This window comes from Bos taurus, chromosome 4, assembly GCF_002263795.3.
Source record: "Bos taurus isolate L1 Dominette 01449 registration number 42190680 breed Hereford chromosome 4, ARS-UCD2.0, whole genome shotgun sequence".
Taxonomy (NCBI): domain Eukaryota; kingdom Metazoa; phylum Chordata; class Mammalia; order Artiodactyla; family Bovidae; genus Bos; species Bos taurus.
In genome coordinates this window covers 37,170,901-37,198,382 of record NC_037331.1, presented here as the reverse complement: position 1 = coordinate 37,198,382, position 27,482 = coordinate 37,170,901, and the positions used below count along the sequence as shown (strand labels likewise).

Sequence of the window (27,482 nt, the reverse complement as noted above, 5' to 3'; positions counted from 1 at the left end):
AGAGTCAGACACGACTGAGTGACTTTCACTTTCTTTCACTTTAATGTATAACATTTAGCTTTCATTAACTTTACATGGTTGATTTCTTATGGGGCCTGATAAGCACAGTTGAGATTATAGATTTAGGTGAAATTACCTAAACTTTACCTAAAGACTGAAGCAGTGGCCCTGAGGGACTAACAGAAGAGAACCATCCTTTGTATGGCACCCTATTTCTGCTCTGAGTTCTTTTCTGGAACCAACATTGTTTATTAACATCAATTATTCATTCCTTAATGTATTCATTTTGTTCAAATGTATTAAATATTGACCATGTATCAGGAATTACAGGCTGTAACTGCCCCAAATTCTTCTCTTCCATTGCAGCGGACAGGCAGTATGTAAGAAAGCCAAATGGGTCTACAGAGGTTTTGTTGACAGGCAGGGATGTTTAATGTTATGTTATTGATTTTAAGGTTCAATTTAAATGTCTGAGTACTTTCTAATTTCATTACCTGTCCCAATGAACAAGACATCATACTGGCCATCCTCAGCTTCTACTCGATCCACTGCTATTTGTTTCAGGTTATACTTTCCATCTGTTTTCACTAGTATTGGTTTTTTATGGGCAGGCTTTATGGGCTGGTACATAAGTGGATGACTTCTAGCAAACCGGATGGCATCATCAGGATAGTCTTTGGTAGTTTCATACCTGCCTCCATTCACTTTGCTGGCACACTGAAATACAAATGGATGAGAGAATATTTTTCCCGTGAAATCTAAAGAGCAAATTTATAATCAATTATAAGGAGAATTATAAAAACGGAGTATGTTCAATTAATCAACTATGTATTTAACAATATTTAGTAACCATATCTTCTTTACTACAGAAATAAAATCTGAATTAAAAATTGCATAGTGAGGCTGAATTATTTTTAAAAATGCGGCACTAGAAATAGACAGCAATGAAATCCTGAAAAATAATTAAGTATATATAGTTTGGAGATAGCACAAACATATTATAAAAATATTTGATTTTCCTGCTTCTAAAATTTGTTTTTCATGTTGCAAATTAAATTTTAAAGTAATAAATGTATTGTTCATAGCAAAACAAAAGTGACTTGTTATTGTGCTAAATCTTCCCCTCAAATTAAGAATTACAACCACACAACAGCTTTCCCATTACTGACACTGATTGATGATAGTTTCAATTGTCTCACTGACTATAACAGAAATCTCTTCAAATTCCATCATTGTTTATTAAGGGAGGGAAAAAACCCCTTCTCTACTCTAATGTAATTTGTATGAATGTATATTATTTTTGTATGAATCAGAGACAATAACTTGAAAAAACCAGAAATACTTGCTATAACACGTCTCAATTCTTAAAATCACTGACTCTAAAAATAAATGTTCAGCGGTACCTAAGCTACTTCTTGGAATACCTATCACTGTGTTGATGCATGCTTGCTATTTAGTGCTCCCTCATTTCACACATTTTCTTCTAGCACCAGCAGGAATTGTAACGGTGACCTTGATAAAAATTTTCCACTTTAGAGTATAAACACAGTAGTTTATTAATCATTCTGCAAAGAGGGCATTTTTAATGGTTTGTTTTAAAATCTGGGGCCATATTTCTTAATTTGGCATGAATATTTCACGTGAGTGTACTTTCATGCTATATAATTGGAAACATTCTAGACCAGCCTGGAAGCAGTTCAGTAACCAGTCACTTCCTCTAAATCTCCTTTAATACCATGTGGTTTCAAGAAGCATTTCCAGCAAAGCCACAGAAGTGGGTTTTCTCCATTTAAATTGTAATTTCAATCAATAGAGTGAAATAAAATATACTTTATGTCTTATTGGAAGTAATAATTTTAACCTAGTGAGAGAGAGTGATTGAAATGGTAAAGCCTTACACTTGTTAACTGAGATAAGGTTTGTTTCTACTTTGAATTGTAGCTCTGCAAAAATGATTTCTACTGACTTGCAAGTACTTATGGAATCAGCATAGTGATGGGTTTTCACTAGCTGCTCATAATGGTGTAGACTGACTTGCATGACAAGTTTGTTCTCCATGAACAGCAGATACAATGATGCTACCTTTTCCCAACCTAATTGTGTACAGGACATATAATACAAAATCCTCCTCATCATTATTATCATCATGTGTGCAATTAAACGGAGAAAGCAATGGCACCCCACTCCAGAACTCTTGCCTGGAAAATCCCATGGACGGAGGAGCCTGGTGGGCTGCAGTCCATGGGGTTGCTAGGAGTCGGACGTGACTGAGTGACTTCACTCTCACTTTTCACTTTCACGCATTGGAGAAGGAAATGGCAACCCACTCCAGTGTTCTTGCCTAGAGAATCCTAGGGACGGGGGAGCCTGGTGGGCTGCCATCTATGGAGTCACACATGTCGGACATGACTGAAGTGACTTAGCAGCAGCAGCAGCAGCAGCAGTGCAATTAAAAGCACAGTTTGAATGGCTAGTTAGGGAGAATCTTGGTAGCACCAGTTAAGAGGCAAATGGTGGAACTTCCTCTTGGCAAATGGGTTGCTTAGTATTATGAAGAGCCAGAGAAATAGCTTCCTCTCAATATGCTTAAGTGAGAAGCTGAGAAAAAGTCTGGTCTAGGGAACTGAAAACCTGACCCAATTATCAGAATATATAATAACGATATGGTAACATTCTCTTGCTTGGAAACCACTTGTGGCACTAATTCTTCTAAAGAGGCTGAGAGGAATACAATGCTCATTTTATTGATGTTTCTGTATTCACCAGTACCTCTAAAAATAAAAATTTAGAGTCAAATAGATAGCCAAAATATCAACAATAATATATATTTTATAATGCTAAGATGTATCCATTTTAGATTACATTCTTTTCATTAAATAACAAGCATACATCTAGATATAAGAAGTAATATTTCTTTACCATGCAAGTAACCAAGCAGATTTTTAGTTGTGGAATTTCTTAACTGTTTCATGCAAATTTAATAAAGCATCTGAACAACGAACAGAATATTACTAAAAAAGCTTTTCAAAAATAATAATACTTTGTTAAATGCCTAAACTTACAGATCCAGGTCTTGGATAAGGTACTTTTCCTTCATAGAGTGACCAGTGGTACTCAGGTCCTTCCTTATGTGCATATGGTCCATTAAAGGCTGCCCGGATGCTAGACATGTGATAAACACATATAGCATGGCCTCTAAATATATTACTGGGGAAAAAAGAGATAATTACTATTCTGGAATAGACTAGGAGGTCACCTAGTCAAATCCTACAGAAAACCTAGATAAGGAGGAAGTCTTTTGGGTGAAAGAGTTGCAATCTCTTAGGTATAAGACATCTAGCGATATTATCTACTACAATATTCCAAGTATTCAAACTCCAAACTTACTGTTTTTTGCCTATTTATTAGAGCAAATTAAAAATGACATTGTTAGAATCACAAAAGCAGTCATGTCACTTTATTTTTTTTCCAGTTGAATCTTAAAATTGTAATTGAACTATAATTGATTTACAATGCTGTGTTAGTTTCAGGTGAACTACACACACACACACACACACACACACACACACACATGTAAATATATCTGTTTGTGTTTTACATGTCTTATTAAGGAAGATTTCGTCTTAACACTTTTAAAGATTCATTTCCCAGTTGAGGACGGTTTTATCTCCTTGCATCTCTTTCAGGTATACTGTGTTTTTCTTCTTGCCATGCTGTTAATACTGTTGTAAATTTTATTCAAATTGTATATTTTTCTTAGCGTATATGATTTGGAGAATGATTTAAAGTCTAAAGAGAATTAGGGGCTTTGTTCCATTCTTGAGCTTGGCCATCACAAAAACATTGATTGGCTTACTGTACATTACCCACTCCTGGTCACTGAAACAGTGTTATAGTGGCAAGATGACTGGGCTGCACCAGATTAATTTTGAGAAAAAGACTTAAATTATGCAAAACTCAGATTCCATACCTGAAGAACTAGAAGTTGAAATTATTTTCTTGATAAAAATTTCTCCTTATCTTGGATACAGACAGCATTTGAGCTTTCTTTATAAAATAAAGCTACATCAACTTTTATTGTGAGTATTTAAAATAAGATTCTGTGAAAGAACATTTTAAAATTATTTGCATTAAAGATTAGGCCACATTTCTTAATTTGGCATAATCTAAATGAAGTCTAACACTTCCCTAGCCTCCTTATTGTAAGAATTAAAATAATTAGATTGTGAAAGTGCTCTGCAAAATGCAGTTTTTTAAAAGTATAACATTTCCTACATTATGAGACACCTGTAGAACAGCAGTTATGTTACTGTCTAAGGACATCAGTTCACACATTTTATAACACACATTGAAGCAATTGGAAATGCCTGCAACAGTGAGAAAACCAGAGATAGTCTTTCAACTAACATGGCAGTAAACCTTTGATCACTATGCTATGATATCAACCTTTACGTCAGGTAACACCTGGGAAGCCTTTCCTCAAAATTATGCATAAATCGAACAGCCAAAATTGAAATTATGGAAGAAAATAATGCTCTGTGTTTGAAGTCTCAGACAGATCAATTATGCTATCATTTATGAAAACAGCTTATAAGCTGATCATTCTAACTCATTGAAAAATCTATACTGACTATTCTGTAGCTTACATTTACCATAAAACACCATGGAATTATCATGCAATGTACAAATTCTTCACTAGCATAAGAGAGAAGATGAAGTGTAAAAAAAGTTTGGGATTTTCCATGGACTGTGATAACTATCAATCTTCATTAACTACTTCTTTGTGCATCAAGGAATAATTGATAGCAAAGTTGTCTCCATGTTTCTGTGCTAAAGAAAAGGTCCCCTTAGGACAGCAGGATGCTCAAAGAGTTTTATTATTTTTTTTCAAAGTGAGAATAAGAAATTACCTGCTGAAAAACTAAACAAAAATTTAATGCAACACCTAGGTGGGGGGACAGGGGAGATGAGCTGGGAGATTGAGATTGGTAAATATACACTATCTATATACAAAATAGAGATGAAAACAGACTTGTTCGGCACAGGAAACTCTATACAGTGCTCTGTGGTGATCTAAATGGGAAAGAAATTAAAAAAAGAGGGGATCTATGTATACATATAACTAATTCACTTTGCTGTACAGTTGTTATTGTTTAGTTGCTAAGTTGTGTCCAACTCTTTTGTGACCCCAGGCTCCACTGTCTATGGGATTTCCCAGACAAGAATACTGGAGTGGGTTGCCATTTCCTTCTCCAGGGGATCTTCCCAATTCAGGGACAGAACCCATGTCACCTGCATTGGCAGGCAGACTTTTTTAAACCACTGACCCACCTGGGAAACCCTTGCTAGACAGTAGAAACTAACAAAATATTGTAAGGCAATTATATGCCAATAAAAATTAATTAAAAAATTTTATGGAGAGATCCTAAGCAAAGTATACATGACAACATAAAAGTTTAAGGCCAATATAAAGCAAACAAGAAACTGAGTAATATTTTTCTATCACCATCAAGAGAATTGAAGTATATTCTTTGTTTCTCATTTTAACCATCTCCTCTACACTCTGATTTATTTGGAAAGACACTCAGGGAATTATATATATAAACTTTCAACTCAAACTGATTCTAATAACATATTTTCATTCATGTATCAGACACATTAAATGATCTTTGATTCATTTTTCCAGCACTCTTCAATGGATACATAACACAAAAACATAAAAATATCAGGTCATAAGTCCTAAACTTGAGTAGTTTATTTACATTTAAAACATGGAGGGCAAATTAGAAATGTGTGTTCTCTAAGAATCCACACAGGGGCAGAACAACCAGAGTAGAGGAAGTGAGCCAAGTGCTCTGTGATTAAGGAATCAAGGAGTGTTTCATGAAGATGGTAATTGACAAGTACTGGAAGAGAAAGTAGATAAAGCAAACCATAGTGATGGGAAAACCAGATGTTGGGATTCTGACAGGTTATTATCTTGTCAAAAGCAGAGTTTGAGGGAACTTAGAGGAAAAACTTCCAATCTTAAGTGGGGAATAGTGGATAGAAAGACTTGAAAGCCTGACCCAGACAACTGTATACGATAACTGAAAGAATAATCCTAGACTTTATAGCATGGAACTATAAAACAAGCATGCAAACACAAAACTGTATAAGAAAAAAAATAGCATTCTGTTGTAGATCGGGGGTGGAGAGCTTAGGATACTGAGCAGAGGAGGATGCTAGTACTTTAAACAAAAAGAAATAAGGATTTGGACTGAGATTGTGGTTTTAAAAAAGTACAACTGCAAATACAGAAGAATGAAGGGAAATTGGTGACTTACAAAGTATAGAAAGTGAGAATAACAGATTGGTCACGTGTATTTTCAATTACATCCACAGAGAAGGGACGAGGCACCTCTTGTTTCATGATACTTTGACTAACCATATAAATTTCTTACCTGGTAGTGTTGAAGAGTCCAAATATCACTGGGTTCTTATGATCTCTGGTATGCAGCAAGAACACATCCTCTGAAACATTAAAGATCATTGCATTAACTTAATATGTTTAGCCCTCAAGGCATGTGAAGAAAATATAGTGACATAAAGTAGTTTAGAACCCATGATATATTTTAAGATATATCTTACATATAAGATTATATATATATTGTATATATAATATGATATACATATGATATGATATGTATATGATATATATTATATATAATATGATATACATTTCCATATACAGTTAAGCAACCATGACCAAATCACAACATAGTGACATGGATGAACTGTTGAGGATGACTTTGAGCTGGGCCTGAAGGAAGGAGCCAGAGGTGCTGACTCTAAACTAAAAGGAGGGGTCTTTTTGCTTTTGGAACTCCTTTGCCCCAACTCGTGGGCTGAGACGAGAATAAAAACTTGCTCTAAGTTAGAAGTCAATGACTGTGGAAAGCAAGTTACTTATGCATGTTAAAAACAGTGAGCATATATAAAAGAAGCATATATATAAAAAAAAGAAGCATATATATCAAAAAAGAAGCATATATATATAAAAGAAGCATATATATCAAAGAGGAAGATTTAATTCTCCTAATAATATTTACCTAATTCATCAAAATATGTATCAATCCCATTCATGCCTGGTACTGAGCAAACCAGTCTAGCTTTCAGGAAAGTGCTCCACTTATTCACTAGTATTCTCTGTCCTCCCATATCATTCTGTGAAAAACAAAAAGCAGGTAAATAACCCTGTGTACGAGACAGCAAAAGAGACACTGATGTATAGAACAGTCTTATGGACTCTATGGGAGAGGGAGAGGGTGGGAAGATTTGGGAGAATGGCATTGAAACATGTAAAATATCATGTATGAAACGAGATGCCAGTCCAGGTTCGATACACGATACTGGATGCTTGGGGCTAGAGCACCGGGACGACCCAGAGGGATGGTATGGGGAGGGAGGAGGGAGGAGGGTTCAGGATGGGGAACACATGTATACCTGTGGTGGATTCATTTTGATATTTGGCAAAACTAATACAATTATGTAAAGTTTAAAAATAAAATAAAATTTAAAAAAATTGAAAAAAAAAAAGCAGGTAAATGGGGACCCAGAGAACTTTTACCAGCAATGGATTTTGTATCATTAAACATGAAGATGGCAAGAGTTATACCTTTTTTACTTAATTAGAAATTCTGGTATACTCCTCAAACAATATTAAAGATGCAATTCCTCATAAACCTTTTCTTTTTTTTAGGTTCACACATGCTGCCGGGTCAGCGTGCTTTCACAATGGCCCAGTAAACACGGTTTCCAGGTATCAAACAATGTTAGTTGAGTAGGTGACCCCAAATAAATAGTGACTTTTATGATACAGTAACTTCTATTATTTGGAGAAGGCAATGGCAACCCACTCCAGTACTCTTGCCTGGAAAATCCCATGGACGGAGGAGCCTCGTGGGCTTCAGTCCATGGAGTCACTAGGAGTCGGACATAACTGAGCAACTTCACTTTCACTTTCCACTTTCATGCATTGGAGAAGGAAATGGCAACCCACTCCAGTGTTCTTGCCTGGAGAATCCCAGGGACGGGGGAGCCTGGTGGGCTGCCGTTTTTGGGGTCGCACAGAGCCGGACACGACTGAAGCGACTTAGCAGCAGCAGCAGCAACTTTTACTATTATTTTATTGATAAATAATCTGCTTATCTCAGAAATACAGACACATCTCTTTTTCTTCTTTTAGGGAAAAAGGCTTGAGGTATGAACACATATGCATACATACACATAACAAGCATATATATTTGCACACATATACAAAATATATACATGTATATATGTGTGTCTGTGTGTACATCCATACATGTACATATGAACATCTTAAATTTATTCTTGAGTATCTTTTTAAATATCAAAATAACTTCACATTTATGATTCTCTCAATATATAAGGCTACTTCAGTTGGCTTTGAATATTCACTAAATCATCTATCTGAATTCCAACAAACTATAGATGTTTTTCCCTACAGAATCAACCATCTGAATTGTTGAAACATAATTATGTAAATTATTTAGAATGTAGATTACAGAAACTAGAACAATTTTGGTGAAACTAACTTTTTAAAATGGAGCTTAAACTTCTGTATGGGAAGAAATATAGCCTAATTATACACCTTTTCTTCTTAATAGGGCTTTGAAAATGGGGAAGATAACACAAAATGCAAAGTTCTTTTCAGATTAAACTTTAGTAGACATGAAGTCTAAAGATTAGACACTAAATACCAATTTTAGGGAGCGTAAGAGGATACTATAAAACATTTTAAAGTAGAAACCAATTATAAAATGAGCAAAGGCCTGACATTAAATTGTGAGATAAGCAAGCTTAGTGAGAGAGGAAAACAGTCCTCACCACACAGAGTCGCCCCACTCTGGTGTAAATTGCATGGGCGCTGTTTTCGGCCTCCAGGGCCTTCTCCGTGAAAAAGAAATACACTTTGTTGTCATCTCGGTCTTCATTGTCAGGGATCATATAAGAACCTACAAATTTTGGCTCTAGATAAGTAAAAAAATAGAAGAAAATGTAATAGTTATTAAAACAAACTTAAAATATTTCCTTGACATTTTGTACTAAATTTTAATATCAAGTAGATATCTCCATGTTGTTTGCAAATCAACAGTTTAAAGGAAGTGTTAGAGGATTTAAAATTTAACTGAGTCAGGGAGGAAAATAATCTGATTTCGAACAACATACACTACAGACTTGAATTAAAAAAAGAATAGGTTAAGAGCAATATGATGATACTCTCCATAAATTTCCTATGTCTGTCTATCCATATAAAGTCAATATAAATATATGAAAAATATTTTAGTAAAGAAGTCTATCATTACTTTTTTTTTAATTCATAAATTGTCTACTAGTCCAGCTCATGCAAGATCATCTTAATTTTAAGGTGGAAAATTCACTTTAAGTTTTTGTATTTCTAATCGAATGGATCTGAGTGAATACCCTTTGACTGATACAGAATGTCAAATAGTTTAATGACAAAATGCTGCCAATAATGACTATACACTCTAAAGCCTAATAAAAAGGTTGAAAATAATGAAACTATTCACTATAAAATGATTTTAGTTCTTAGATATACCAATGTGACAAAATATAAACATGACTTCTTACAAAGAATTGTATGTAAATGAATGCCTGGTGATGTTCCTAGAATTTTATTTGTCTCTAAAGTACAATATGATTCTATTAAACAAGCAAAGAAAAGCAATCAACTCATGCAAAATTATACCAACTGACAAGAGACAACAACTTATTGGATGAAAGAGGTTTTCATTCTGCATACATTTGCTTTGTTCATTAAAATCCTGATTTCTAAGTATTGCTCTGACAGTATTTTGGTTTTATTATAAAGCTGCTCAATTTTTATATAAAATGACATGCATATATCATATAATATTTTAATCTGGGAATATTGCTAAGAAAAAAAAGCAGAAAATTGCAAAACCTATAAATTGTATTTGTATTGTTATCATTATCAAAATGGCAAGTTTCCCATCAGCTCTGGACTTGCTTTTCAGTTCTGATTCATAAACTCTTTTCTCCTCGACCCCACCTTTCAACAGGCGCTCATCATCATGCTCAGTGCGGATCTGAGCCAGTCGTCCCAGGCTCCTGAAGATGGCAGCGTCTCTGCCCCAATAGTCACTGTAGAGTCCGGCAAACAATTCACTACCTGCATGAAAACATCAGTTAAAGAGAAGTGAGTGTCTCTGGGTCTGAGGACAATGTGCTATGCTGTCCCGTGCTTAGTCACTCAGTCGTGTCTGACTTTTTGAGACCCCATGGACTGTAGTCTGCCAGGCTTCTCTGTCCACGGGGATTCTCTAGGCAAGAATACTGGAATGGGTTGCCAATATCTCCCCCAGAGGATCTTCCCAGGGATTGAACCCAGATCTCCCGCTTTGTAGGTGGATTCTTTATCAGCTGAGCTACCAGTGAAGCCTGATGACAACAGATAAAACCACAACTGCAATAAACATATCCAGTTTACCATGTATATGGCCTTAGAAAGTCAACACTGCAGTACAGAGCAGGAATGGTGCAGTCAGACAGCCAGGGTCTGAATCATGACACTACCACTTACTAGATGTGTGACCTTGGACAAGTTGCTTAACCTCTTTGCCTCAGTTTTCACATTTACAAATAGGAACAGCACCCAAAATTAAGAGTAAGGCATTTAGAAAATCAGGGGCATATGCTAAGACCTATATGATCAGTTGATAAATAAGCTGACTTTATGGTATTTTAATAAACTTCTTTCAATCTTCATATCATCAGGGTATTAGTGTTGGTATTATATGTGACTGAGTTAATTCAAATACTTCTTGTAGTAAGAAATTGCTTCCACTAACATGACTTTAGTGCAGGAACCACAAAGTCTGATAAAGTAGTATATAATTTAATTAATTGTCATTTAATTTGTAAATGTGTGGCTCATTTAGATAGAAACAATAGAAAGAGTTTGTGATTTAATTGGACAGTCAACAGAATGAATGAAGCTAGCTGTAACATGTGGTGAAAGTCACAGACTTAAATCAGACCAAAGTGAAAAGTAAAAGTGAAGTCACTCAGTCGTGTCCAACTCTTTGCGACCCCATGGACTGTAGCCTACCAGGCTCCTCCATCCATGGGATTCTCCAGGAAAGAATACTGGAGTGGGTTGCCATTTCCTTCTCCAAAATCAGACCAAGGCATACACAAACATATGCAGGATCTCAAGAAATGGCTATATGTCTTTGGGACCAGCCTGAAAAAAAGACATTAAAATAGCTCATGATAAGAGAAAAATAAATTAACAGGAAAAAAGAGATAAAACCAGGCTTCCAGAAAGATCAAAACCTTTCGAGCACAGGGATGTGAAGTCCTCTTTTGTCAAATTGACAACAAAAGATAATGAGTGTGCCCTTCAACTGAGGCTGGAAGGATTGTCATAGGCATATGCAGCTCGAATTTTGTCTTGGGCAAAAATCTCTGGCCATGAAGCAGATGATAGCAGCAGATCCCTGGAAACAACAACCCCCATTTAGGGTGATAAAATTACTTCCTTCATGAGTGTCATGTAACTCTGGTCAGGTTTTAAAATATAGAGATGATAAGTACACTAAACTCAAAGTATGAATGCTTTTCTGTTAAATTTGGAATGTGTCCACATGCTAAAGTGCTTTTAAGTTTAAGATAATTCAAATTAATTTTATTTCCAATTTAATAAAGTTAGCTGTATACTCATTTTGGAGTTAGAATTATTAAAGTTACAGGTATAAAAATGTGACCAAGTTTTCACAGAATTTAAGAAAAATTGAGTGTCATATTTATAAACTTTATTTGCTGTATTTAAAATTGGTTCAATATGTATAAAGAGTTTTCTCTAAAAAGGCCTTTAAAACTTTAAAAAACTTGAACAGAATAAATATATTTCTATGGTTTCAAATTTGAGAAAGTAATCAACTGAGTTGCAAATAGGACACACTGTAAGGAAGTTTAAAAATAAAGATGAGGAGACTCCCATGGCTGTCCAGGGTTATGACTCTGTGTTTCCAATGCAGGGGGTGCAGTTTTGATCCTTGTTTGGGGAACTAAGATCCCACATGCTGTGGGTCATGGCCAAAAAATTAATTTTTTTTAAAAGTAAAGATTCTTGCTTTTATTATACCAGATGTAGAAAAAGAAAACTGATATATACATTGAATTTTAAAACTTACAAGAAAAATAAGTTTTTATAAATGTTACTATAGTAAACTAGTTTTCATTTACAAAAAATGTGAGTAAAACCATAAATGGTTTTGTTTGGTTCACAAAATCCCCTATGGATACTTTAAAATTATATTAGGATACAATCAAATAAAATTCAGGTTTCCCACAAAGGAATTCACTTTAAAACTATATACATATATAATATTATATTATATTATATTAGAAAGAGGGGGACAGGAGAGACAGAAGCAAATGTGGTAGAATATTAACAGTTGGTGAGTCAAGGTAAATGGTATAAATTTTTACACCTCTCTCAATTTTTCTTTGTATTTGAAAATTTTCAAGACAACAAACTTAAAAATGAGCTGTATTTTTTTAGTTAATCCCATATATTCAATGTATGCAAAGTGAGAAGTGTAATAAGAAAAATAACAAAAGCTAAAAAAGCAAGATGTTTTGTATCTGGACTTAAGCAAATATAATTTGGTAGAAAAGAATTATATCAGAACTCATATGTAAGCAAGTTCTTTGGAACTAGAAAGGGTGGGAGGAAGAACATACAGTTCAAGATACAACTGAATTTGTATCAAATTCAATCAGTGTTATCTTCACTAGAATTTTCATATCCATATGTGGAAAAAGAATATTTTGAGATAAAATGCATTCATTCAGTGGCTAGAGATATGAACCACGGGATTCCTGCACTACTTGAACACAGATAAAAGAGAGTTATGCTGAATTCAATTAAAAGGCTTTGGGGATCATCAACTCTATGGAATAAATGAATGAGTTGACCTTTAAAAGAGCTAACTGACTACCGAAACACCAGAGCAAGGCTTTTTCTGAAATTTTTAAAAAAATACTGTACTTGGTTATAGCTTCCACATAAAATATAAAGGCCATTTCACATGGATGAACTTAAGAGATTTTCATACAAAATGAAGTAAGTTGGACACAGATAAATATCATATGATACCATTTATATGTGGAACTTAAAAATAAAATGATACAAATGAACTTATTTATAAACAGAAATAGACCCACAGATATAGAAAACAAATTTATAGTTACCAAAGGGGAAAGAGGTGTGGGATAAATTGGGAATTTGGGATTAACAGACACACATTACTATATACAAAATAAACAGCAAGGATCTACTGTATAACACAGGGAACTATAATCAGTATTTTGTAGTAACTCATAATGGGAAAGAATCTGAAAAAGAACATATACATGTTTATAAATCAACTATACGTCAATAAAAATAACAACAATAAACTATAAAGGTCATTTTTTAAAACTATCCTTAACAGAACTTATTTTTCTAATATGGTCTGGGTGAATGTTTAATGCATAATAGGCACCAACATTTTTTTTCTTTAAAATCATAACAGTTTTATACTTCTTAAGATTTTAAAGTACTTTAATTTCCTAAAATATTTATAGAATTTTATATGTGAAAATGTTATTATGGAAAATAGTCTTTATTTTATTTCACATCAATTTTGTTGCACTTATCCCAATTTGAACAGTTTCCACCTTCTATTAATACCCGTTTTAATCAATTCTATAAATTTAACAAATAAGTTTTGCATGCAGCCACTAGATGGAGCCATACGATACCAAATGTGTGTGTGTGTGTGTGTGTGTGTGTGTGTGTGCGTGCGTGCGTGCGCGCGCACGTGCGTGCGTGCAAAACAAAAAGATGATATATTACCAATTTTACCCAATTTCCCTTTTTGTATTCAGATAAAAGAAAATGGCTTGTTAACAATTCAAATAACACAATATGCACTGTATGATTTAAACTTCAAAGAAGCTAGACAGGTGCTAAAAACTTTATGCTATATAAACTGAAACAAATGTGTTTCTGTTGAAACATTAGATTTTTCTCAGAATGGAAAGATTCTCCTTTCATATTATATTATCACTACAAAGAACAAAATAAATTCATAGTAACAGATAATAATGATTTTTGGTAAAATACTTTCCCAAGAAAACACAAATACTTTAATGAAAAATAATAAATTAGAATAAAGCTTTAGGCACAAATGTTAACTAATAGTAATTAAATGAGCAAAAAACTCATTATTATAAATATTGATATTATTTATGGCAAATATACAATATCTAGCTGAAAACTTAAAAATCATAACCATTTGGTATAGAAAAAATTTATGAATCAATATTCTGCTCTTTTATAGAGCATAAAAATAGTATCTGGATAATTCAAATTTTCATGGATTAAAAAGAAAAATGTTTAATACAAATAGTAAAATATGTTTTAGAGCTTCAATGAGAAGAACAGAACTACTCAAATTTTTAGTTTTCTATGTCTATGGAGACATTTAATAAACATATGAACTTGGCCATACATTTAACTGGCATTTATTTTGATATTCTGAATACAAATAACCAACTTAATTTGTGAGCCATGTATTATTTTTCATTGTTATAACACTGATTTCTGATGGTAACTGATGCTGTGTTAATCTTAGTTGGTCAAGTGTGGTTATAATTAAAAAATAAAACACATCTGCAGGGTATTTTGACAGGTGAATGTAACTTATCATTGTCATGTTCAACAATAGTCTCTGTGTACAGACGGGATAAGAGTGGAAACAGTTCTGCACTGGAAACCTGGCAAACTAAGCCCCCAGCCCCAAATCTGCGATTTGTGGCCAACTGTTCAGACCCTCACTGCCTTAGTTATTTGGAGAATCAGAGAGATGTACGAGTGATTTCCTGAGGTTGTCATGCTTCTCTATGTGCGAGTGCTAAGTTGCTTCAGTTTTATAAGACTCTTTGCTACGCTATGGACTTCAGCTGGCTGCCAGGCTTCTCTGTCCATGAGATTCTCCAAGCAAGAATACTGGAGTAGGTTGCCGTGCCCTCCTCCAGGGGATCTTCCTGGCCCAGGCATTGAACTCATATCTTCTGCATTGCAGACAGATTCTTTACCCACTGAACCCCACAGGAAGTCCCCTCTCTGCTGCCCTTTTATTTGTTTGTTTTTGGCCTGTAATTCTCTACCTCCCTGCTTCCTGCTTTACTCCCCAGTTATCTGGCCATGGCCCAGGTAAATAAAGTCTTCCCTGACCAAACCTGTGTTACTTTAGTAGTTCCCAGTACCTGCACAGCCCCATGCCTATTTCTCTCATATTTCTTATAGTACTATACTCTCTCTCCTTCTGTGTTTGACATTATTTCTCACTAGACTGCACACTTCTTGATGTTGCTATATTCTTTTGTCACCAATATCTTGCACAGTGTCTAGAACACAGAAAATGCTCAATAAGCATTTGTTGAACCAAAGAATGGCATAATGAATTAACAAGAGAATGTATCTAAAATTTTTAGTTTATGAAAACTATGAAATGCAATTTAAAGAAAACCTCAGGATGAAATACTGATTTTTCAAAAATGGTTCAGGGAAAATATAGCAAAAGAAAGAAAAAACTATTAGCCTTTATATGAATAACAGTTCATTGCATTTTTGTTCTTCAAGAAGCTTGTTATTTAACAGTTTTAATTTATGAACACAGAGACTCTATTTTCTTCTAGTATCTGTCCCTAAAAGTTTCAGCCCCAAGACTGTGTCTAGAAATAACTGTAAGAAAGAAAAGAAGAATATCATTTGAGCTGGAAAAAATACAAAAACAAATTCATTGTAAATAATTTTAAGTTAAAATGCATAATTAAATACTTTTCTACACAACTCCTTTTTTATAATGCAAACTCTAATTGAAGTTTCAGTGAAACATACTTCATTCTCTTAATATTTTATCAAACTTATTAAGAACTTAATTCAGAGACAGTATTATTAATCAATTAGAGTTTTTACTCACCATGTTGTAAATATAGGTTTTAATTTAGTGAGAAAAATTCACAGTAGTTTTTCATGCCCTCATTTTCTTAATTCTTGCTCAAGCATTTCTCTTATTTATGTTGTAACCAGATCGGCATAATTTGTGAAACCTATTTGCCTCATGGAAAAGACATGGCTAAAGACAGATTTAACTGTATCATTTTATATTTGAACTTTATCATTTTATTAGAAAATCATTCTATTTTAGAGGCACTATTTCACAGAGTGACTGTGACATGCGTAACCACAAACAAAATGCATTTGGGAGGATGAGGATTAGTAAGAATGGTCTATAGATTCCAACCTCCCAGTTCACACAGTCTGCAGAGAACACAGAAAAGAAATCAGAAAAAGCAGATCCTAAGTTACTTAGCTGTTGTTTGGACTTTTTCTTTGATTTTGCTTTAGCAAACAACATTAGCTATCAGTGTCAAGAAGGTTGTTTCTGTGGCATGAAGGAAAAAGAAAAATGTGTTTAGAATCTGTTTATTTGCATTATCTGGCATCTGTGACAATACTGAGAGTTTTCTTGGCAAACCAATGACACTGATGCCAGCATGGTCAAACCAGATTTCTAAGGGGAAGAATGTCAATGGGGAATTGAACATGACATTATTTTTCTTCTACCATTTTTGATTTTTTGTTTGTTTTGAGGAAACCATAACCAAGTAGTTAAATAACCCTGTATTCTTGCCTGGAGAAGAATCCCAGGGACGGGGGAGCCTGGTGGGCTGCCATCTATGGGGTCGCATAGAGTCGGACACGACTGAAGCGACTCAGCAGCAGTAGCAGCAGAAGCAGCAGCAGTGATGTCCAGAAGCAACAGTCAGCCTGTGGATGCTTGGCATTCAACCAAATGAGAGAGCACAGTAGTCTTGGATAAAAAATCACAGATATTCTTTAGGGACAGAGATGGGAACATGGTAAGGAAGTGGCTTTCTACACAGTTGAGATGAATTTAAGACATGAATCCTCACATTCACTTATGTTTACAGAGATTGTAATCATAAAGACTTATATTTTATCTTCATCTCAATGATTTCATTTATTTTTCTAATATTTATGAAGTCCTATTTTGTGCCAGAATTATTCATTTATAATTCTACCCTGAATATATAGTTAATCAAATAGAAGCATTTATTTATAAAAAAGTTTTAATAATAGTAAGAGTTTGAAGTAATCACTTAAATTTTCCCTGAATGAATTCTGACTCCCTTTCCTTCAATCGACATTGACTTTTAGTTTACAGAATTTGTAACGAGGGGATATATCCACAAAGGTCTCATGATAAAAGTGCGGGAAGAAAATCTCAGTACTATAAACCTGTATAATCTTATTTGCTGAAAAATGTAACATGGGACGTAAAAAGTGTGGAAAGAAAATTTCAGAGACTGTGAAATATTCATGGTTATTTGTTGACATAAAATTTGTGTCTTTAACTTGAAAGTATCCTAAAAAATTCTAACAACAAAGCTAACACTTTCAAAGCAAAGTGTGAAAAGTTACCTGACAAATCAAAGTGGTTCTCCCCCAAACATTAGTAACATGTACATTAGCATACTTTAGGCACTTCAAGTATGGTATGTATTAAATTACACCTAGAATTGGCAATAAAAATCTGAGTCAGAATGAAATTAAAAAAAAAAAAAGCAATAGAATTGAGTGGACAAACTATCAAAGAAATTCCAAAGTTACTTAATAAAGAGAATATTGCAATGTTACATCAAATGTAAACTGATGCAAAAAAAAAAAAAATAAAGAAGCCAGCTAATAGTTTTACTTCCTGACCAAAACGACATATGACACAATGAAAATATTTCCTGAATTTTGGTTGGCCAGCCAGCAAACCTAATAATTTTTAGTGGCAGGCAAATAATTTTCAGTGGCAATGTAAGTTCTCAGTATCTTTGTTTGACTCGAAAGGTACAGACAAGTAATACAGCAATTCAATTTACTAAGTAATTCATTGTTTCAACAAACTATTTTTAAAACCAGACTGTAATGCTTTGCCTTCAGATTTTTATTTAAGACCCTTTTATATGTAATATTAATGATCATAGTAGGGGGGAAATGTGGCTAAACATACAGAAATATTGCACCTGTGATGTGAATTTATATGCCACCATGATAAATTATGCTAATCCAAAGTAGGGTTTAAAAAGCAAGCCTAATTAATGTATGATTTCATCTTGGTTGGCTTCTGAACATACAGAACACGGCTCAATAAGGAACTTGTTTTACTCCTTAAATCTTGCTTCACACAGAATCGTTTTCAGTTACTAACGTTTCCATTCTAAATTCGACTGTAAATTTAATAAAGTGTTCATTAACTTGTCTATCACCTAGCAAATAATGTTTATTCCTTATTTGGTTTTTCAGTAAGCTTTTACTCCATGTGATCTTAAGTCAACTGAATTTAAGTTAAATAAAATGAAATTTGTATCTGAAGTTAACATATTATGAGAAATTCTGATTCGTGAGCATGTTTTTTCTTTCAGGGCCTTGTTAGTTTTATGAGTATGGTTACAGAGTTTTTGTTGGTTTTTTTTTAAATCATGAAAGCAAATCTTAATGTGAACAGGCATTAAAAGTTAAGTGTGACCTATAATTAATACAGAAGCAGAAATGGTCTAACCATGGTCATCTTTTTGCTGAAGTCCTGTCTTAACCCAACAGTAGAGAACATATATGGTCATAAAATACCACATTAATGCATTCTTTCCCTGTCAAGAGTAAGCTGCACCGAGACTGCCAATTTCCAACTCAGGTAGCTCCATTTTTTCCAACTCAAATTCCTGCTGCTTTTTGATTTGAGTGAATTATTTCTACTTCCTGTCTTTTAAAGTGTTGCTGGCTCACAAAGGTTATCAGATTTCCACCCCAGTGGCTGCTGCATATCCACAGTAAGTGAATGATCTCTCAAAGGTACTTTGAGATGAAAGCTAGTGGATAAATTAGAAGAATTATATTTTTATTTCTTCTCCTTGGAGGGATTATACTATAACTTTTGTGTTTAGCTTGGAGGACTCTCAAGATTTGATTTTTCTTCTAAATAAGTGAAACAGTCACCCAGATGGCAAACACTTCACATAGCATAGTGTAATTCGATTTGGAAGTCCAGTGAAACTCACTTGGAAATGTCCCTCCAGTAATATTTCCCCTCTTAAAAAATTCAGTTTTAAATTTCTGGTTTCACGCATAAACAAGCTTCAGAAAGGCTGAGTGGAGAGTGGTAGGATGGCTAAAAAAAAGTTACTTTTAACCATGTTAAAAAAAAAATGTTAAAAATAAATGGTGTTCTAATTGTCTTAGGATTTTACCAGAGAAGGAGTGCCTACTGTGTAATTTTTGACTTTCAATACCTTTTATAAGGTTCTTGTGAATACTATCCCCTAATTTGTTTTTGGTTTGTTTGTTTAGGAACACTTATATTTCATTCAGAAATCCTATGGACAGAGGAGCCAGGCAAGCCACAGTCCATGAGGGTAACAAAAGAGTCAGCAACTAAACAAGAATATTCATAGGAGACTCTTCTGTGCGATATCTTGTATGGTAAAAGAAAGATAAGACAGTCTCATTTCTCCAGACATATTCAAATCTTAAGTCTATGAACTGACAAAAATCAATAAAAACATTAGAAAAATTGTATGAGTCTATCAAATGCATATATTTTAATTCATATGCTGCCAACCTACTAGGAATTTCTAACACTTGTGGATCTGGCATTCTCCAAAAGTGGAACTCTTAAGGCTTGATTCCAACTAAGTCCAAACTGACTTAAGCAACTCTATTCACGTGTTTAAAATCTCCCTTCTTCATACTGTGCTTACACACACACACACACACACACACACACACACACGGGTAAGTCAAGGAACTCAGGATATCTTAGTATTTTCTTTAAAATTTTATATTCTTTAAAAATAACTCTTTATTAAAGCTCCTGAAGAACTAATTACTTTGTGAAATTCTCATTAACAGGTCTTTCAAATTATAAAGTGAAAGTGAAAGTGAAGTTGCTCAGTCGTGTCCGACTCTTTGCGACCCCATGGACTGTAGCCCACCGGGCTTCTCCATCCCTGGGATTTTCCAGGCAAGAATACTGGAGTGGGTTGCCATTTCCTTCTCCAGGAGATATTCCCGACTCATGGATTGAACCCACATCTCCCTCATTGTAGGCAGATGCGTTATGAAACAAGTAAATTAAACATCCCTACTGATTAAAGCTAACAAGATTTTTGTTCTACGAGTAAATATACGTATATATAAAAGCTGTACTTATTTGGACGTGAGTACCATGATAGGCATGGTGGGGTAGAGGGAATGGGGTGCAAGGCCAATCAGAATCAACTATCTGGAGTAAATTCAGGGAATGTTTTGTCTCTAGAATATCCAGGAACATTTGCATCAACTCTAAATAAAGCACTGATTGATCATATTTTGATGATTCATCAGTGGGGAAAGAAAAAGTCTTATTCTGAGATTTAAGTGACGTTTTCATGAATCTCATCTAATTTAACTGAAACCCAATTGAAAACTAGATCTGACATGGCCAGTTTTGTTCTATTATTCCAATGTGGACACAGTTTGAGTCAGTCAACCTCTATAGCTTACATTTTAAAATAACCGGAATCTAAATAAGTGACTCAAGTTCTAAATTGAGATGACTTTCTGCTGAATTCTACTGATACAGAGAAAGGCACCAGGAAAAGACTATTAGAAGTTCCCATAAAGAATCATTAAAACAGAAAGAATAGCATATGTTAAAATAGTTTAATTTCTCTATCTATATTTTTATAAAGTACTTACATAATTGTATTTTGTGAACAATAAATGAAAATACAAAACACCTTCTATCAGGTACTGACAATTTGTGTTTTCTGGATGACATACCCTGTAACTTCATAGCACTGTACTTACACGAGTAAAGCTAGCTCAAGTGAACATGGCTTGAAAATTAATATCCTTGATTCCAGCACCAATAAATAACTATGAAACAGCAATGTATATGAAGGAATACCAAAGACTCTAACTAAAAGTTTCATAATCAGTATGATACTACCTGATGTCTGTAGCCATGAAATTTACCTATTAAAGTAGAGATGAAGGAGGAGCTGGGATCAAAGGGACATCTGCCCCTTCCTCTCTCAGATCTGTGCGATTCCAGGTGAAAAAGGGGAGCCTGTCCAGAAAACCAGAAAAACCATTATGTATCTGCCAACTTTAATAAGAAGTTAATCTCTCAGAAAAAAATATATTCAACCTTGATTATTTACAAAACAAGTACTGTAAATAAGGCTCCAGTGAGAAACATCAAGGAATTTAGGAACAAACTGGATTTTATAAATATGTGGATTTTAAGGCCCATGTGGTTTTATCACTCTTCTCAAAAAGGATGCAGGTGCTGAAATTCACAATTTTCATCATTTCATCACACAGTATTAGCTATGTTGACATGTCACTTAAATATTTCAAATAAACGGAGACTTGATGGGGGGAAAAAAGTTAGTAAAAAGGAGACTCATTGATAAACATGGACATGGGTTTTATTACACAAAAGCCATTATTGATTTTTTTTGAATAATCTCTAAAAGAATATAACATGTTCTGTCAATAATTTGGAATATCTATTTTCAATCATTTTTATTCCTCATCACATTCTCTTTGCAAAGACATCTAATATTTAATAATTTACAGAATGATTACTACATAAATAATCACTGGGATATATATGTGTGGAAGTTGATGCCATATTATAAACAATATTTCACACAAATGAGATATTGAAAATATATTCTAGAAAATTACAGCTTTATTGGTTCCTAGTGTAATTGTATAACTACAGGACTTTTCCTAAGTGTTCTCAGATTTCAAAATTCTCATTAATGGGTATTTCTATAATTGATTTTCATTAAGTGTGCTATAAGTGCCTTCAGTTTAAAAAAATGTAGTTTGACAAAGTGACAATAAAAGTCAATATATAAAATTTTGTAAGGGAAAAACTACTTTGCAATAGAATGTTGCCAACACTGCCCGTTGCAGCATCTATAAATAGCTCTGCTCATCTATAAATCATGAATCTGTACACAATCCAAAGTTCTGAGGACCCTACGAAGGTTGCATACACTTTTCTACAACTTCATCTTGACTTCCCAATAACCAGCTCATTTACTCCACATTATCTATCCTGTCCCTTTCTTGTTGTTCTTATTCAACTTTTCTCTTTCTCTCTGATATTCTAAAGTCATTGATCCTGCCATTCCAAGACTTTTCTAGTAAGTGCAGAGATCACCTGACCCCTATGAACTTCTTGTCTTGTCTTTGGAAATGAAGCAAAGTCTACAGAACAAAGAAATACAAGAAGGCAAAGTGGTTGTCTGAGGAGGTCTTACAAACAGCTGAGAAAAGAAGAGAAGTGAAAGGCAAAGGAGAAAGGGAAAGACATACCCAACCGAATGCAGAATTCCAGAGAACAGCAAGAGAGAAGAAAGCCTTCTTAAGTGAACAATGCAAAGAAGTAAAGGAAAACAAAACAATGGAAAAGACTAGAGATCTCTTCAAGAAAACTGGAGATACCAGGGGAAACTTCATGCAAGGATGGGCAAATGAAGGAGAGAAATGGCTAAGAAAAGATTAAGAGAGGTGGCAAGAACACATAGAAGAAATATACAAAAAAAGTCTTAATGACTCGGATAGCCACAATGGTGTGGTCACTCACCTAGAGCCAGACATCTTCTGGTGTGAAGTAAAGTGGGCCTAAGGAACTGAACTGAACTGAAGGAAGCATTACTATGAACAAAGCTAGTACAGGTGATGGATGTCCAGCTGTAAATTGTGATACATACTTTTTAAATTTGAAGACTATGTAATGTGTGTTTGAAGTCTATAATACTTGTAACAAAATAATGAAGAGTTGTTTTGAACACCTGAAAGTTCTGTAACTCTTGTCTTATCACTTTGACCCTACCATCTTTGACCCTGTCCCCACACCTGGCTAGTTGTTAAATGAACATTTTTAATTACTAAATTAGGGTATCAGTACATAGTACAACAAGTTCTATAGTTTTTTATTAATCAGAACATACCTTTCTTTAGAAGTATAAGATTCTGTCAATATTATTTAAATCTCTGTGCTTTAACAATAATATTGTATCCCTGCTTTTTACTTTGTTTTTTAATTACTAAGTTAAATGAAGTTGTAACAAAAATGTGTTTCCCAGTTGTTTTTTTTTCTTTTTTAGCAAAGGCTGTTATAATACTATGACTAAAATAACTGATAATAAAAGCTAATGAAGGGTTGACATTTTTCATGTGAATGACTTGAGAGTCTAAGTACGGCTATGATCACACACAACCTTACATTCCCATTATTTTGAATTTAGCCTTGTTTGCTGATGAGGGCTTCCCTAGTGGCTCAGCTGGTGAAGAACCTGACACTCAGTGAGAGAGATGCAAGAGACATAGGTCAGTCCCTAGGTTGGGAAGATGCCCTGGAGAAGGAAATGGACACCCACTCCAGTATTCTTGCCTGGAAAACTCCACAGACAGAAGAGCCTGGCGGGCTACATAGTCCATGGAGTCACAAAGAGTTGGACACAACTGTGCAACTGATTCAGTTGTTTGCTGATACAAGGTAAATAGTTTCATCGCAGCTGTGGCCTCAGTAAATTTTATCTGAGCACCTTATGTACAGTCACAACCTTAAAGCATAATTAGATGACAATTTAGAGAAGTTAAACAGACAAAGCAATGCCAGAAAAAGTCAGAAGATAAAATTATCTCACACCTAATCAATATTTTATGACATGGTAAAAACAACAACAAAAAAATCTGCCTATGGTGAAAGCTGCTGCTGCTAAGTCGCTTCAGTCGTGTCTGACTCTGTGCGACCCCATAGACGGCAGCCCACCAGGCTCCCCCGTCCCTGGGATTCTCCAGGCAAGAACACTGGAGTGGGTTGCCATTTCCTTCTCCAATGCATGAAAGAGAAACGTGAAAGTGAAGTCGCTCAGTCGTGTCCAACTTCTAGCGACCCCATGGACTGCAGCCCACCAGGCTCCTCCATCCATGGGATTTTCCAGGCAAGAGTACTGGAGTGGGGTGTCATTGCCTTTAATCAAACCTAAAAATGGTTTGCCCCTTACGAACATACTCAAAACTCCTATTTTTGTCACATCACTCTTTGTTGGTAACAAGTATGAGATTTCCACTGAACAAATCATAAATGATGAACAAGTTCAGAAAGTTAATTTCTACTGGAGATAAGGTGATTACTGAAACTATATTTCTGGTCTAGTTTTATTGCTTCTCTAAAAACTTTTCACCATGCCTTCTGAAATCCTTATTTCATGATAGTGAAAGTTGCTTAGTCATGTCAAACTCTTAGGAACCCCATGGACTATACCCATATCCATGGATTCTCTAGGCCAGAATACTGGAGTGTGTAAACTTTCCCTTCTCCAGGGGATCTTCCCAACCCAGGGATCCGACATAGGTCTCTGGCACTGCAGCCAGATTCTTTACCAACTGAGCCACAAAAGAAGCCCAAGAATACTGGCGTGGGTAGCTGATCCCTTCTCTAGGGGATCTTCCCAACCCAGGAATTGAACCAGGGTGTCCTGCACTGCAGGCAAATTCTTTACCAACTGAGCTATCAGGGAAGCCCATTTCATGATAAGTAAACTGCTAAGACCACATTCAATTTACAACAGGCTTCAATGCCTCCACGCCTTAATTAAGTCATAGCTCCCATACTCAGCATAATTATGGAGCCTCATGTTCATGTTCTAATGCCTGGAACCTATGAATATCTCATTTTGCATAATAGCAAAAGGGCTTTTTCAGATATGATTAAGAACCTCCAGATAGGGATGCTGCCAAGAATTATCCAGGTGAGCCCAATGTCATTATATGAGTCCTAAAAATAGAGATTTGTTGATGATAGCCAAGAACCAAACCAGAGTGATGCAGTGTGGGGAAAATTAGACCTGCCATTCATTGCTGGCTGTGGCAATGGAAGAAGGAAGCCATGAGTCAAGGATGTGGGGGGTTCTCCAGAAGCTGAAAAAAAGAATGAGATGGATTCTCCTAAATCTTATGGAAGGAATGCATTTCTGTTGACATCTTGATATTATTCCAGGAGAATCATTTTAGACTTCTCACCTACCGAATTATTAGATAAAACATCTGTTTCATTTTAAGCCACTAAATTTGTGGTAATTTGTTATAGCAGCCTTTAAAAAAAATGAAGCTCCTATGAGGATATTGTTCCATACAGCTTCTCATCCTTCCAGCTCTTTTACATGATTAATTACAATACTTTTTATCCAATACAGAATTGAAACCCTTTTTTCCCCCCAAAATATAAAGGTCCCTTCTCATCTTCTGTTTCTTATTCAGCTCTCACTTTGTCCCTAGTATCTCATCCATGAGTCTACCTTCCCTATTTCTATAAACCTATGATAGTGATGCTGCTATAGTAAACCATTCAAAAATATAAAGCAATCATTTACAATCAGTGATTTTTAGCTCAGACCTCAAAGTTGCCAAGGAATGTATTAATATGTTTTCCTGGTCATGTCCTTTTATAACTCCTTTGAGTAGCTATATGCTCAGCTAGCCTGACTTGTGATCTCTCTTGACAATCAGCAGACAATCTCACACCTTATGTCTGATGGAGAAAATCAGTTTCCATTAATTATGTAATTATTCAAAAAATCAATTTCTTCTAAGCCAGGTCTTGGCCTTAGAACAGAAAACAAAGTAGCAAACAAACAAACCCCAAGCCTCATCAGTCTACTGGTCTCATAAAATTACCCCTGATAGACTTTCCCTCTCCAACCACCCCCCCTTTTTTTTTTTACTGTATCTATCTGTGATATTCGATGCTGCTGCCCACACCATGGCACTTATTTAATTCATGCCTTTACCACTTATCACCACCTTAATTTTAACACAGCTTCCTGAGCAATGTCCCCAGGCCCAGCCATTAATCCTTTACTCTGTAGCCAAAGACTTCTTTCTGAATTTCCTCCTATCAACTCTCCACTTAAAATATTTCATTGACTTCCCATAGTCTCTAGAGAACAAAGTCTAAAGCCCTTAGAGTTTTTACATAGGGACTTTATGCAAAAGTACTTCACCTCTAAAATGCTCCTCTTACATTCTGAGTACCAACCACTCTGATTGCTTGTAGTTTTTTTCATCTTACTTGGGCTCGTTAATGTGTTTAGGATATCAATGCCCACACAATATTAAAAATTCAGCACAGACAATATGCATTTTCCACATATTGTGTGGGCATTTTATCACTTTCAAGAATCCTGATCTGACTCCTCTGCCTGCCCTAACATTGATTTCTTTCCCTTTCTGTGTCCTCCTGAAGCATCATGTAAATCCCTCTTTTATGTCATTTACTTCTCTGTATTATATTGTCTGATTCTCTTCCCTACTGGTTTGTGAGGCCTCCTTGGGGAAACTGCCTATATGACATTTGTCTTTGATTCCCTGTATCAAATAAAATATCTTACGCATAATAAATGCCCAACTGTTCATGTTTTCTAGTTTTATCTCCTTTGCTGTGTGCTCTTTGTCTATTTTCTAATGGATCTAAAACAATTCACAAAACATAGCTGTGGATAGGCACGTTGATTGAAAACTAAACAATCTGTACAAACTATAATGTTATACAATGTTGTATATGCTTTCTTGGGGCTTTGCATACAGCACTATCATCATTCTATTTTTTCTGTATTTTGATTGCCTTTGGCTTTAGTAAACGTGACTACATTTTTAAAACAACTAAAGGAAAAATAAACATATTTTTTTTCCTCAGCTATTTATTGAAGATCATATATTTTCAGAAATATGTTGACAGTTTATGATAAACTCTTGCCAGGGTTAATATACTAAAGGTTAGGATGAATATAATATAATTTAATGTAATATGACAGTCATTAAAAATAATATCAAATACTGAAGAATTCTAGAGACAACTTATTTTGTCTTCAAAGATCTTATTAATGACAGCATGTAATTTGAAGTACTATGAAGGTGTGACATGGAGGTACAGTTACTTCTTAGATAAGGTTCCCCTTTTCCACATGACTTTTTTAATGAGGAAAGGTGTTCTCTTAATACTGTGGTATATCGTCATGAAACTTCAAAACTGAAATGACAATAAAGACTGAGTTCTTAATTCTTATCTAACAACCAACCTGACAATAGTTTTTAATGAACTAATTGGTATTATGCTCCATGATTTTAGAGGAAAGGCTTTCTTTGTCTTAAGTTACATGTAACAGAAAAATACATTGATCCAAGTCATCTTAATTTCTCAGAATTCTATATATGATTTTGGCAACTTTATACTGAGATGTGT

The 27,482-nt window shown here is 34.7% G+C and overlaps 1 protein-coding gene across 1 annotated transcript in view; it reads right to left on the bottom strand.

The window, feature by feature from the left end:
• Window positions 1-27,482, bottom strand: part of SEMA3E (semaphorin 3E) — a 273,615-nt gene that overhangs the window by 41,990 nt on the left and 204,143 nt on the right. Inside the window, exons 5-11 of the mRNA XM_003585955.6 lie at window positions 21,191-21,284; window positions 10,097-10,216; window positions 8,890-9,032; window positions 7,092-7,206; window positions 6,444-6,513; window positions 3,063-3,207; window positions 495-717 (exon numbers count right to left, since the gene is read on the bottom strand). Of these exons, the coding sequence (XP_003586003.2) occupies window positions 495-717; window positions 3,063-3,207; window positions 6,444-6,513; window positions 7,092-7,206; window positions 8,890-9,032; window positions 10,097-10,216; window positions 21,191-21,284 (910 nt within the window). The remainder of the gene's footprint in view (window positions 1-494; window positions 718-3,062; window positions 3,208-6,443; window positions 6,514-7,091; window positions 7,207-8,889; window positions 9,033-10,096; window positions 10,217-21,190; window positions 21,285-27,482) is intronic.